General features: G+C 45.0%; 1 protein-coding gene across 4 annotated transcripts in view; it reads left to right on the top strand.

Annotated features, from left to right (window-relative positions):
• The window catches only part of LOC144018751 (netrin receptor UNC5C-like), a 316,561-nt gene that overhangs the window by 292,353 nt on the left and 9,219 nt on the right, over positions 1-14,989 (top strand). For all 4 annotated transcript variants that reach the window (XM_077521273.1, XM_077521274.1, XM_077521276.1 and 1 more), the window contains 5 exons: positions 1,938-2,129; positions 3,699-3,799; positions 5,828-5,963; positions 6,155-6,242; positions 8,470-8,638. In XM_077521273.1, coding sequence (XP_077377399.1) covers positions 1,938-2,129; positions 3,699-3,799; positions 5,828-5,963; positions 6,155-6,242; positions 8,470-8,638 — 686 coding nt within the window. The remainder of the gene's footprint in view (positions 1-1,937; positions 2,130-3,698; positions 3,800-5,827; positions 5,964-6,154; positions 6,243-8,469; positions 8,639-14,989) is intronic.

Here is a 14,989-nt window from a genome sequence, read left to right on the forward strand (position 1 = left end):
CTCCACTTCTTCCTCATTCTATCACAGCCCATTCATTCTGTCATGCTGCCTTCTCATCACACGCGCACACGTCCGAACCCATTATTCATCCGAGCGGGTCGAAAGTGTTCACCCACGTCCAGTTGCTTTTTCCTTTCTGCTGTGTCGGGTTGTCAGAAGACAGCCTATTATGCCAGGCTGTCAAACTGTAAAAGGGCATTAAATAAACAATAAATAAACTTTCTTGTGCTGTAGACCTTAAAAAGGAAGGTGAATCAGATAAAGATTGATTCATCAAATAGATGTATCGTGATTACTATCACAAAGTTGCAAATTAAGAGGATTAGCGTCAGCCGGCATTCATCGTAAAGCAGAACAAGAAAAAGTTGTTTGTAGTTTTGATCCTCACACATGCTTTTAACACATTTAAACTCAATAAATCACACTTAAATGAATTAAAACACTTTTCAAAGTATTCCTTAGCAAAGAGCTGGGTAATTTATCGATTAATCAATATAGCAGATTTTTCGGGGTGATAAATGGGCAATTTAAATGTGTCCACAGAGCTCAGTGCAGTATGTCTGCCTGTGCTCTGATCAAATTCACCAAAATCGCATTGGACTGGTGGTTTACACTGTGCCAACACTTCGACGTGTTTTGATGGTTTACCTTGTGCCAACACTTAGACGTGTTTTGAGCAGGTGTAAGTTTAGATTGACTTTCTGCCACTAAATTATCTCTGACACCTCTGCTGCAAAGCATGGTGGTCTGTCAAATTGGTAATTGAAAAAAAAATCAGGAAAAATCAGCACATGGAGAGAAAAAAAAAGAGAAAGATCTGCAGTATTGTGGGGGCGTTGTTGATATTTTTCTAATATATAGGAAATAGTCACTCGCTCCCCAATTCAGCCTCCATTGAGAGGCTTGAGGTGTTTAATAGCGCCCTCAAGTGGACACTCTCAAGACCTTCTCTGTGAAGATGTGCACGTGAAGGAATGCGAGATCGAAAGAGAGAATTAAAAAAAAAAAAAAAAAGTCCATCCTACCGTTGTTACTTGTAAACACAGTAAAAACAAACAACAACAAAAAACAAATGTTTTACAAAAAAAAAAATTAGGGGGACTTCACATAAATAATGCAGCTTTAATTGTGGTGCAAATGTATACCACTGTGCACGAAAAGTGCTGTAATAAGTTGTTAAAGTAGTCATGTTAATGTAAAACCCAGCTTCTTTTTAAATTGAAAAGTTTGGTACAGCTCATTACATCAGGTGTGCCTAATAAATTGAGTTTTACACACAACAAGTGCAACCATTCACAAGCCATTAAGTTTGACTGTTTATTTCTAGTTGGATCCCTGCTTTTAAATGTTCTTCTTAAATTGTTTGTTTTCTTTAGAATCTTTTCCCCATGTCAACATTCACTCATTTGCTTCCTCTCGTCTCAACTCCTCATGCTCGCCTCGCTTCCTGTCCTGCGTCGAACTTTTAAATCACATTCTTTTTTGTGTGTGTGTAGAAGGCCGTGTGAATGAATGGATGAGCATCTTTAAAAAGTCTCATGTCATACTGAAGAAGGAACCCTTGTAAAATAATTAACAAGCTTATTAAGATGCAGCACTTTTATGAAAAGTGTCTCTCGCCACCGGTGTCTAGACAAATGCTCTTATTACGCATGCCTGAGGCCTGTTTAAAAGTTTCACAGGTTGTCCTTTCAGTCTGGAATGAGTGGGAATGACGTGATGTCATTGTTCAGGAGTCTGGAGTGGAAGGACTGTTGCAAAAAAAAACCTACCTGTGTACTTTTTTTTTTTTTTATGTAATAAAAATGCAAATAATTAAGAAATTAGAACTTATTCGTTTTTATGTGGAAATTATTTCAGTATATATTTTTTGTATTACTTACACATACATGTAGTATGTAAATAAAATTGACTTCCATTGCAATTGTTTCCTGTAGCGGCTCCAAGCACGGACGACGTGGCTCTCTACGTGGGCGTGGTCATCGCCGTCATCATGTGCCTGGTCATCTCGGTCATCGTGGCGCTTTTCGTGTACCGCAAGACACATCGAGACTTCGACTCGGACATCATCGACACGTCGGCGCTCAACGGAGGGTTCCAGTCAGTCAACATCAAGACGGCAAGATCAGGTACTTGCAGTACTCGCATCAAGTGTGTAAACGGGATTATGTTGTGTATTTTCCACTGAGGAAAATTGGATATCTTCTTCCTATTGGGGCTCGTTTTGGCAAATTCCACAAGCCTTGCTTTTTGCAGACCAATATTCCTCTTCAGTTTTGGCCATGAGTCCTTTTATGTCGGTCTTTTATGATCCAAAATGGCTGCTCACACCAAAATGGCTGACTTACTGTGCGATAGCATCCCGCTGACTTTATCTGCGCTTGTTCCGCCGGGGCGCCACGTTGACTCCCACCCCCTGCATCCGTCTTTCTCGTGGTTAAATTGCACTCGTCCTTTCCTGCCCGCGTTGACATTTCTTTCCGTCCGGCTAATGGAGAGGACCCTAAGAAGCTCACTGCTGCGCGCATTAATTGCTTACCAGAAATGTCAGGGAATTTGGGATCGATTGGGCCGGTGTCTGCATCCGTCGCGTAACTGTAAAACCTCTGCCTGTTCGCGGTTGGCTATTCACAAAGTCACCGATTCAGCTATTTGCAGAAAAAACTCACCTATTCTCGGATTCCGTGCTCTTGCCGGTCTCAGTAAGTGTGTGAGTGTGTGTCCATGTTAGCCTTCCCAACCTGTGTAACTAATTAAATGCTTCATGCTAAGCACTATGTAAACCACTTTTAATCCAGTGCACAATCTTGGTAACACTCAAAGTCAAGCTAGAACAGTATATAAATAAGACATAGTGTAATAGTGCCTATAAACATTACCAGTAAAATTCGAGCACACAAACTGTTTGTGTGCATGTTGAATTGATTAAGAATGAGTATATTCCTGCAAACGTCCGTGTTTTTTTTTTTTTTTTTTTTTTTTTTTTTTTTCTTGCGGAATCTGTGTTTTACATTGCAGATGTAGATTTATTTATGAGTGCTAGCGGGAGGCCAGGAAAAGTTAGCTGAAGTGTCATGTTTACGTCGGTCAGCCGGGACGACTCAGGAAGGAGTAGTGTAAAAACGCGCACAGGGAACACTAAAGGTGGAATACTTAAAACAGAAGTAAGGATTATTACTTTCTGTCTCTTTTTAGCCACTGATGATCGCCAATGAAATAATAAGAGGCAATTGTTAAGTGACAAAATGGGTCCAGCTGATGTGCTAAATGCTAACAGACATTGATTGTTATCTAACATTAGCACCGATGCTAATGTATTACTCGAGGCGTCCTGGCTGGTCAAATAAGTACATGAAGAATTGAATTAAGGCAACTGGACTCTTATTCTTTGTTCAATTTTACCAAAATTTGTCAAACGTTCAATAATGACTGCGGCCACTACGCTATTATGCTAATTGATCAGGGAACCTGTGCTTATGTTTGTGGTACCAAATGTTTATTATTTCATTTTTGCTTTAAACGTGTAATTTACGTTGTCCCTATTTCCGTTCTCTCCCCACCTTACCTCCCCTCCCCCTTAGCTGATCCTTTTTCAGCCCCTCCCGATTTGACAAATGTGGCCGCCGTGTGCGGCGGTTCCGCTTTTACCCTCCGCGACGTGTCCGATAAAATCCCAATGATCAACTCTCCACTCTTAGAGCCCCTCCCCAACCTGAAGATCAAGGTGTACAACTCCTCCGCCCTCGTCACGCCGCAGGACGACCTCGGAGGAGACTTTACGTCCAAGCTCTCTCCCAAGGTAAGGCTACAGATTTACCTGTGGCTTATTAAAATACATAAATAAATAAATAAACCCCAATGAGTCATATCTCATATTAAAGCATTTAAAAAGGGTTTTCAAGATCTGTGAATATTTTATCGATACGCCTTCATCAGATGAGACAATGACCCAAAAACTTATTGTTGCTTAAAAATGGAAAAATAATAAATTCTGTACTCCTCCCAAAATAATTTCGACTTGCAACAAACCATATCAAGTCATGTCTTATATACTGCTAGAGTTATTTTGTCAATATGACAAAAATTTATTTTTGATAACATTATCAACATGCCCAAACCTTATTAAAACTGACATGGCAAAATATCGATTTGCAACACAAACGCATTGAGTCATACCTCATATTAATTAAAGAACTTCAACAAGTCATTCCAAATATGTGATAAGATTATCGATGTGCCCTGACGTGATGGCTACGAAAAAAAAAGCATGTTTTCTTGCTTGAAAAGTCACAAGTCATCCTTGTCTCACCAAAGCTTTTTGTTTGACGAGGGGAGTAAACTGAATCTGAATCCTAATTGCTTATTTTAACAGTCAGTGCTCACATTTCGACCGTGAAATGCAAAGCAGTGCTTTTTTTTTTTTTTTTTACACCACTTGATACCCTACGGTGATTTGAGATCTTCCTTCTTCCAGCTTAGCCTGGTGGCGGCGCTCCCAGGCACGAGGCTCAGCTTCTCACTAGCAGTTCTCAAGGAAACGTGTTCAACAAAAAGTGCAAAAGAAAATAGTGCAAAAAACATATTTTTGGAATACCGCAGGATGAACACTTTCAGTGTCCAACTTTTACTTACTGTAACTTTGACGTTGTTGGATAGTATATAAATAAGATAAAACAAAATAGTATAAACATCAGGAAAATATTTGTAACTTATATAAATACAATACAAAAATAGATATTACCAAAAAAGAAATTGGCATGATTTTTTGTTTTTCAGTTAAATTAATTCAAACAACAAATAAAGTAATAAAATAAATCCCTTTATCAATAAAAGAAACAAATAATTAAAAGAAATAAATAGCGCAATATAATATATATACAATAAATTAAATAATTTGTTATTTCTCGACAGAATCACAGAACATTTGAATTTAAAAAATAAAAAGAAACTAACGTTAAAGTAATTAAAACTTTTTTTAAAATCACCAAATATGTATGTAAGAACCTGCCGTTATTTTCTTTAAAAAAGTTAATAAATAACTAAGATAAAAAATAAACATTAACAAAATAAATATAGTTTAAGCCAGTAAATAAAATAAATTGAGCAAAGTACAACAATAAAATACATACACGGTAAAATAAAATAAAATAAAATAAAATACATAAGTTAGCTTTTCTGCCATGACGGTATGTAAGAAAAACATCAAATGAATGCATAATTCAAACAATAAATTAAGTACATCAATAAATGTACAAGTTAAATCCATTAAATAAAATGTTGCTTGATTGTACTGGACATACAATATTGTTGCTGAATGTACTGTACTGAGCAATAAAATACACGCAAATACAATAAAGAAATTGAATGGCCGTCACAAATTACAATCAAACTATTTTAATGATAAATATATTTTAATAAATAAACAATATAAAATCTAATAAATATATCATATATATAATCAAAACTGAAATAAAAGAGTAAATATATTAAAACAAATAACAAATAAAAAAATCGTATCCACTTCAATAAATAATATAATAATAACAATAAAAAAAAAATAATATATATATATATATATATATATATATATATATATATATATATATATATATATATATATATATAATTATTTTATTTTTATTTTTTTTCTAACAATGAATATAATAATATATGGGCATATGATATAATAATGACAATGAATTAATGAACACATGAATAAATCCAATAAACACATGTGAAAATATATATATATATATTTATATTGCTACAAGTTGGAATAATCCTGAAGTTGAAAAACACGTGTTCCCTTGTAACTTTACTTTTGTAGTTGACGCAGTCTCTGCTGGAGAACAGCGACACCATGAACCTCCGTAACCAGAGCCTGGCCCGAAATCGAGACCCCTCGTGCACCGCTCACGGCTCCTTCAACAATCAGGGAGGACACCTCATTGTGCCCAACTCAGGTCAAGGTCCTTCGCAATAATTTCTATTAAAAAACAAAACAAAAAAACAAAAAAAACATTTTTATAGTTGTTAGTTTGCCTCGCTCAACGTGATGACGGAATAAATCTCCGCTGCTCATTGTGCAACTGTGACCTGAAACGGGGGAGGAGCCAACGGGCCGCTTGTCATTTTTTGCTGCTTGTGGTTGCAGGAGTGAGTCTGCTGGTTCCGGCGGGCGCCGTCCCCCAGGGCCGCGTCTACGAGATGTATGTGACGGTGCACAGGAAGGACAGCTCGAGGCAAGTCCTACCCACCCACTCACGCTTTTTTCTCACATCTTTCATGTGCTTTCCCAAACATGTTTTTGCTCCTCAGCTTAACATCTCCACGCATATTTCACCACGTTAATTAATATTTACATCGATTGATTATTCGACTACGACCTTCAACTACTTCAGCTTTTTAGGGCAGGCAAACCAAGACACTTTTTTTTATTTTTGATATTTCTTGTTCAAACTTCAAATATGACTGAGGCTTTTATTCTGTTAATTTTACAAAATCTGAATTATTGAAGTTATTGAAATAGTTTTTTTATTCAAACAGTACGAAAAAATACATTCATTTTATTTATTTATGTATTTATTTATTTATTTTGAAATGTAATTAACTACATTACCCAATAACACTTCTTATTTTTGTTGGATTTTTTTTTAAATTATGAATGTGTAAATGTTATCATTCAAAGTATTGAAACATTTTAATATACTTATTGCGTCCAACATTACAAGCAATTAATTGTGTTGCTGACAAACAATATTTACACTGCTGTGTTAAAGACTTCAAATTGTGTTATTTTTTTAGATTAGATTTTTTTTAGATTTTAGATTAGATTATAATTGATTTTATTGTTAGTTTTATGTTCATGGTTTAATTTTTATACAATCTTTTTTGTTATACATTACTATGTGATATTCTTAAAAATGATTTAAAAATCTGTTTTTACTTTTACTTTATGTAAATAAAATACAATATTTTTATTGTTTTTACATCTTCAATAAATTAGCAATAATTAAGTACAATAATATTAGATTTACATTATTGTTGGGTTGTAGATAATCTTACTTGTTCAATTGCTTCATATTTAACACCCACTGCAGATGTTCTCATTACATGTCAGTATGAATTCACAGTCAGTACTCAATCTTAAACAGCCTGTGCAAAAAAATTGCAGATCTACTCCACATCATTTCTTTAAAATTTTTTATGCCAGCAGCTATTGTGGGGGTGACTGTTTTTACTGCCACCCGTCCTCTAATCCTCTCCTCAAACTGTCTGTGGAACATGAGAGGGAACTTTTGAGATTCTGCTGTACAGTTGAGCACACAAAATTCTCTACAAGGTAAAGAAATGCATTTGGAACAAAAGGAAGGAAGGAAGTCAAGATTCATGCTCGACATTAGGGGTTAATTGTTCATGTTTACGTCTTTATTCACATTCCTAAAAATGTATCAAACGACTTCATTTTGCTCCTCTTCCCTTCTGAGGCAATGGACTATTCAAACATTTTACTGTGCATGAGTTGATATAAGTTGTGAGATAATAATCCTTGAAAATGATTTTTAAGGACTTTGTCATTGAAGACCTTCATGCGCTGAGGCGAAAATCCAACTTTTGTCACATGGATGACTGGGTTTGCCTTGGGTCCTGAAATGACTCAGTAGGCCCCTGATTTAACTGTGAAGTGTCACGTCAAATTTATGAAAAATGCTGGCCTATTATACGTCAAACGGGAGCCCAAATACAATTCCGCGTGCCTGATGGATTAAGTGGCAACCTCGGCGTTGGCTCCAACAAAGTGACTGTGCTACAATTTGCCTCCTTGATGGAATGTTTATTTTATCTTCTTCTTCTTCTCCCTTCATGAGTCATTAATGAGGTCCAGCGGCTGAATCAATAATGCTGTCGAGGATTAGTGCTGCTTCAAGCAGCGCTAGCCAAAAAATGTATTTAAAAAAAAAAAAAAAAAAAAGAACGAGATGTGCCTTGCAGTTCCATAATTTTCTCACCAGCCAGCAGGTGGCGACGTGTGAAATGCTCATTTGTGGCATGTCTTCCCGCCTCATCAGCTCTCATCTCAGTCAATCGGAAATAACGTGGCAGCAAAATGACAACTTAATGATTTTCACAGACAAATTTTGCTTCACTCCTTTAGAGCAGTGTTTCTCAATTCCGGTCCTCAGGCCCCCCTAGCCAGCCTGTTTTCCATGTCTCCCAATTGCAACGCAGGTGAGGATTGTTATCAGGCTTCTCCAGAGCTGGATGATTAGCTGTCATTGGAATCAGCTGCATTGGGAATTGGGAGACATGGAAAACAGGCTGGCTAGGGGGGGCCGAGGACCGGAATTGAGAAACACTGCTTTAGAGCAACACAGCCCAAGACTAAAACAAACACAAGCTTTATTTTTATTTTTATTTTTTTTCTCCACTCGACGACTTATGTCTGCGTGTTTTGTCTGCCCTGCGCAGACCCCCGGTAGAGGACGTGCAGACGGCGCTGAGTCCGGTGGTGAGCTGCGGGCCTCCAGGAGCTCTGCTGACCAGACCGGTCATCCTCACCATCCACCATTGTGCTGACGACGTCCACGAGGACTGGCTCATACAGCTGAAAAACCAACTGGCCATGGGCGAGTGGGAGGTGAGTGTGTGTGTGCGTCTCTGCTTATGGGTGTCGACATTTATCCACAATTCAATTTTTTTGTGTGTTCTTACTAGGGATGTAACGATATCCAAACATCACGATCCGATATTATCACGATATGAAGCTCACGATACGATAATTATCATGATATTGTGGGGAGGTTGGCGATATTTAAAAAAAGGTCACAATATTATTTTTTTAAAAAAAGAGCTCATTCCAAAAAAAGCAAAAATATTGTGCTTTTGTACATAACCACCTACAATCTCAAATAACAATATGGAGGCTCTTACTTGTTAATGCATGCACACATTGAGTTCTTCCACATATTGACTCGGTTCCCAGGCATATTACGTTTCCCTTCATCTGACCAATAGCGTGGATTTTAAACATAGAAGGGTCAAAATTAAATGAATTATTTAATGTTTTATTATATATATATTATATTAATATATGATATTATATTTTTTTATTTATATTATTTGCTTATTTATATTTTTTATTTATTTGGTATTATTTTATTTAATATTATTATTAATTGACTTACAATTAGCGTAGATTTTAAACGGGGAAGGGCCAAAATATGCTTAATGAAAATTAAATTGCACTAAAAAACTAGCCACCAGAGGGTATTAGAACTGCACAAATGGAAATCAAACTGACTTTTTTTAACATATGTGTTCCTTTTAAATATCGTGAACAAGATGACGACGATATTGTGGCAGTTTTAATATCACGATATCACGATATTGTTAGTTTCTATTAGTTTTAATTATTTAATAAATGCTTAGTTTTAGTTTAGTTTTAGTTAGTTTCAGTATTAGATTTAAAAAAAATTATATTACTTGTGCGCAATTTAAAAAAAATAAAGCACCATGGGAACGGCGTCATCTGAAGGTGCTTTTTCTATTGGCTGTTGCGAGATGACATCACTTCTGTATGACACACTTTCAAACGTCCTTATTCCGGTTAATATAAAAATTAATCTACTTAAAATCACTTTTAAATCATCCCCAAAGGCTTATGCATTAAATTACCAAAGATGAAAACAAAGGATATTTTTTTGCTATAATTATAGTTAGTTAAATTTTTGTAAACATAAAATGTTGTTCTATTTCGTCCCTCCCGACCGCCAGAAGGCGGTGCTTTAAGCACTGAATGTTCCTTTCGCGCATGCGCAGTTCGAGTAATGCATACCAAATTAGTCACCTGTGACCCCTTGGTGACCCTAGAAGGGTATAAGTTCCGGTGTCACCCAAGGTTCGTTTCCTCTTTTCTTCTCGCGTGGCGTATGCATACGACACATTTTCGAAGAGTGTAAGAATTGGGATTTGTATTTATCCTCTTGACCGCGCCGCTTGGAGCCTTGTGACCGGATCGGTCGGAGCTGCGTAGTTCGCCCTCCAAAGGCTGCGGCGACGGTGTTTTTCTTTCCTTCGTTCGTGACCCGACGTGGTCGCGTATTCTAACCTCCCGTGGGGTAAGGTTATTGACTACTTGTTGTCTACTTTGCCGTCTAATTTCCGCGTCTACTGCGGTGTTTTGAGTTTTTTTGTGTGGCTAGCCTCGCGTTAGCGCCCTGGCTACCACGGCTCGTGGTTTACCCTATTTTCCTCCGCTGGCTTTGGCAGCGTTAGCGCTTCTCTCGGTTTATTAGCGCCGCTTTCTCCGACGGTGTTGCCGTTTGGTTGTTGCTTTTCTTTTTGTGCCTTTGCTGGTGAGGGCAGCGTCAGCGTCCCCGCTCCCAGCTTACGGCGTCGCGCTTCTCGCTCGATTGTTTGTCTTACTTACTTTTGTGCGTGCCCCGCCTGCGGTGCGCACCTGGCTTCAGCTGTACAGGTGGCGTTCGCGCCCCTTCTCTCAGCTTGTCGCCGCTTTCGCGACTGCTGTCTGCCCCTCCCGCCCGTCGGCCGCTCCGTGTGCGTCTGCTGCGCAGGTGGCGTTCGCGCGCCTTCCCTCAGCTTATCGCTACTGTTAACGACTAACTGTCTTCCCCGGCCCTCCGTCGGCTTCTCGGTGTACGTCTGCTGCGCAGGTGGCGTTCGCGCGCCTTCCCTCAGCTTATCGCTACTATTGACATCTGGCTGTCTGCCCCCGCCCTCCGTCGGCTGCTCGGTGTGCGTCTGCTGTGCAGGTGGCGTTCGCGCCCCCTTCCCTCGGCTTATCGCTGCTTTACCGGCTTACTGTTTGCCCCGACCCACGCGTCGGCTGCTCGGTGTGGGTCTGCTGTGCAGGTGGCGCTTGCGCCCCCTTCCCTCAGCTTCCCGCTCATCGCTGTTTGGGCCTCTTTGTGTTCACAATGGAGGACTCCCGTTGCTGCGTGGACTGTGGTATCCTCTTTGAGGCCTCCGATGTCCTGGACGATCGCTGCCCGAGGTGTCTTGTTTCTGACCGTGCCGGTGATGGCCGGGCCTGCAGTCCTGGTGTCAGTGACCCCAGTCCACTGGGTCATCTGTCGTCCTCCCAACCAAGGCGCCGGAAACGTCTCGGTGTGTCCTCTGCTGTACATGCCCCCCCCAGGAAAAGGGTGGCGCAGCGACGACTCGCTTCGGAGGTTGGGCACCTTCAGGCTGAACTGGCAGAGGTGAGATCTCTTCTGCAGGACCGTCACCCTCCCACACTTACGGGGGGGCCGGGACCACCTGCCCTGCCCATGCCGCGACCATCCACCCCGCCCATGCCAGTGCTTCCTCCTGAGGAGGACGCCATTTCCTTGGCAGCTTCGGCTTCCTTTTTTCATGACGACGACCGTGACCCGGGGTCTGTGGTTTTGGGACCAAACTCTCCAGCGTCCGCTCAGAGTTCGTCCAGTGAGGCGGGGGATGGTTCTATACGGGCTGTCCTGCGCAATGCCTTGGACCTCCTGCATTTGGAGGTGCCTCCACAGGCTCAATCGGCGTCTGAGAGCGCTTTCTTCCGGCGCAGGCGCCCTTCCTCGGCCTTTTCTGTCCCCGCATCTGAGGACTATCTGCGGGAACTGCATGTTTGCTGGAGGGATCCTGGGGCTCTCTCCCGCCCTTCGGCTGATGGCCGTGATTTAGCATCGATGCACGATGCTGCTAGTGTTGGCTTGGACCGGATGCCTGCTGTGGAGCCAGCTGTCGCATCCCTCATTGTGTCCCCGGAGGGGACCCTTCGGCCATCTGTGCGATGTCCTCGACCCCAATGTCGTGTGACTGACGACCTTCTCACACGGGCCTATGTAGCTGGTGCACGTGCTGGTCGCATTGGGAACTCTTTGGCTCACCTCATGCTTGCTCTCTCTACATCTCTGCAAGCGGACAGCGTGGAGGCTGCTGTGTCCTTCAGTGATGCAGCCCTCCAGGCTTTTGCCCTCATGACTAGGGAACACGGCCGACTCATGTCCTTCCTAGTGCAGGCGCGCCGCCAGGTGTGGCTAGCGCAGTCCCCCTTGTCGGAGGCCTCTAGGAGGGCCCTCCGTGGTGTTCCTGTGGAGCCAGGGGAGCTTTTTGGTTCTGCCGCTGTGGGTGCACTGGAAAGGACGGTTAAGGCTCATGAGACCAGGAAGCAGCTTTCCAGCCTCAATAGGGCCCTGCCTCCCCAACAGGGTAGGCCTGGGGCACGCTCTGGTTTTCATCGCTTTCCTCAGCACTGGCCTGCCGAGGCTTATGGCACCCGGCGACCCCCGCAGAGGCCCGCCGAGGACTTTCGCTCCTCCGCCCGCTTGCCTTCAGGGCAACCACGGGCTGCAGGCCCCACCCACCGTCCCTCTCGGGCCCCTAGGGGCCGGAGGGCCAGGGACTGTGGCCTTGGGGCCGGCCGTCGGACATTTTTCCCACCAGCAGCTCAGTTACTGGCCTGCTCGTGCCTCGGACCCATGGGTGGTCTCCATCTTGACCCACGGGTACGAGCTGCAGTTCCGACGCCGGCCTACTGCTTCCTGTCGGGTCAGGGTGACTCATCGCCGACCCGGCAAAAGCCTCAGCTCTGGACCAGGAGCTGTCCGCCCTCCTGGCCAAGGACGCGATCGAGGCCGTGGACCCCCTGGCGCAGCCCGGGGGCTTCTACTCGACATACTTCCTTGTCCCAAAGAAGACCGGTGCTCCCTCGCTCCGCGGGTCTTCACTCGGTTTGTGAGGGCTGCTCTGACGCCCCTGCAGTCTGTGGGCATGAAGGTGCTGCCGTACCTCGACGACTGGCTCCTCTGCGCGCCGTCGCGGGCTCGGGTGATCCGGGACACCTCCGATCTCCTGTCTCATGTGGCCCGGTTGGGTATCAGGGTCAACTTGCCCAAGTCCTCTCTGGTCCCCTCTCAGCGGACGGACTTCATTGGTGTGACGTTGGACACCACGGTTATGAGAGCCCACCCGTCTCCTCACCGAGTCGACGATGTTCTTCGCCTCCTTGCGCACTTTCGAGGGGGCAGGCTGTCGCCTTACGTCGCCTACTTGCGGCTTTTGGGCAAGCTGACGTCCATGACGGCTGTGGTCCCGTTGGGCCTGCTGACACTGCGCCCACTACAGAGGTGGCTGAACGGCTTCCACTTGGACGCCAAGTGGCACCGCCACCGGAGGCTCAGGGTGTCCCGTCGGTGCCTCCTTGCCCTGGCACCTTGGAGGGAGAGGGCTCTTCTATTGAGCGGCGTCCCGCTGGGTGTGGCCCCGGCCCGCCGCGAAACAGTCACCACGGATGCCAGCCTCACGGGCTGGGGTGCTGTCTGGCAGCACAGGACGGCTCAGGGAAGTTGGTCTGTGCGCGACAGGGCCGATCACATCAATGTGCTGGAGCTTCGGGCGGTGCACTTGGCACTCATACACTTCTTGCCATACCTGAGCGGACGGCATGTTCTCATACGGTCGGACAACACCACGACCGTGTTTCACATAAACCATCAGGGCGGCGTCAGGTCCGCCCGTCTATTGGAGATCTCCCAGCTCCTTCTCAGGTGGGCTGCTCCCCGTCTGGCCAGTCTACGGGCCACCTATCTGCCGGGGGTTCGGAACCAGCTCGCGGACTCTCTCTCCCGTCGGGGTCCTCCTCCGGGAGAGTGGCGCCTCCACCCAGAGGTGGTGCGCATGATTTGGAGCAGCTTCGGCACGGCGGAGGTCGATCTCTTTGCCTCCGAGGACTCAACCCACTGCCCACTTTGGTTTTCCCTGAGCGAGGCCACCAGCCCTCTGGGTCTGGATGCTCTGGCGCAGCCGTGGCCGGAGTGCCTTCTCTACGCCTTTCCGCCGCTCCCTCTGATATGGCTGAGGCTTCAGAGAGTTCTTCAGGAGGGGCACACGCTGTTGCTGATGGCCCCCTTCTGGCCGGCCCGGACGTGGTTCCCCCTGCTCCGTCAACTGTGCTCCGGCGAGCCGTGGCGTCTCCCCGACAGGGAGGACCTGTTGTCTCAACAGGGAGGTCGGGGTTGGCATCCCGACCCACGGCGCCTTCGCGTATGTGTTTGGCCACTGAGGGGCCCCAACCGCTGCTGACCGGCTGTACAGAGTCTGTCACGCGGACCATTCTTAATGCGAGGGCACCGTCCACTCGGCAACAGTATGCCAACAGGTGGAAATTGTTTGTGACGTGGTGCGGAGAACGCGGGGTGGACCCTGTTTCGTGTTCCATCCCCACCATCCTGGATTTCTTGCAGTCCCTCCTGGATAAGGGCAGGTCTCAGTCGACTCTGAAGGTGTATGTGGCAGCTATTTCTGCCCGGCATGTTGGTGCTGATGGCGGCTCCGTGGGGCGCCATGAGCTGGTGTCCTTGTTCCTCAGAGGGGCTCTGCGTCTTTGTCCCCGCCCGGCTCCTCGGGTTCCGGCGTGGGATCTGCAGTTGGTGCTGGACGGCCTGTGCAGGCCTCCCTTCGAGCCCCTGGCGGGGGCGGACCTTCTATGGGTGTCGCGCAAGACTGCACTCTTGCTCGCCGTTGCCTCCGCCAAGCGCGTCAGCGACCTACACGCTTTATCGGTTAGCCCTGAATGCCTGCGATGGCACCCGGATGGCGCCGGCGTCACTCTGTGGCCGAACACTGCCTTCATTCCCAAGGTGTTGTCTGGCTCTCGTTCTAACCAGCCTCTACGGCTTAAACGTTATGTACCCACTCCTGCTGATGGCGGGGACAGGCCGGAGCTCTTGTGTCCGGTGAGAGCCTTGCAGTGTTACATTGACGCTACGGCAGGCATTCGTACATCTGCCCAGCTTTTTGTTTGTTATGGTGGTCCTACCAAGGGCTCCGCTCTCTCCAAGCAACGCTTGTCTCACTGGGTCGGGGATGCCATTCGCCATTCCTACCTGCTGTCTGGCCGCCCCCTGCCGTCAGGGGTGCGCTGTCACTCCACCAGGAGCGTTGCCACGTCTTGGGCCGCCCTGAGGGGTGTTTCCCTGGAGGATATCTGTGC

The sequence above is a fragment of the Festucalex cinctus genome, chromosome 5 (genome assembly GCF_051991245.1).
Source record: "Festucalex cinctus isolate MCC-2025b chromosome 5, RoL_Fcin_1.0, whole genome shotgun sequence".
NCBI lineage: Eukaryota > Metazoa > Chordata > Actinopteri > Syngnathiformes > Syngnathidae > Festucalex > Festucalex cinctus.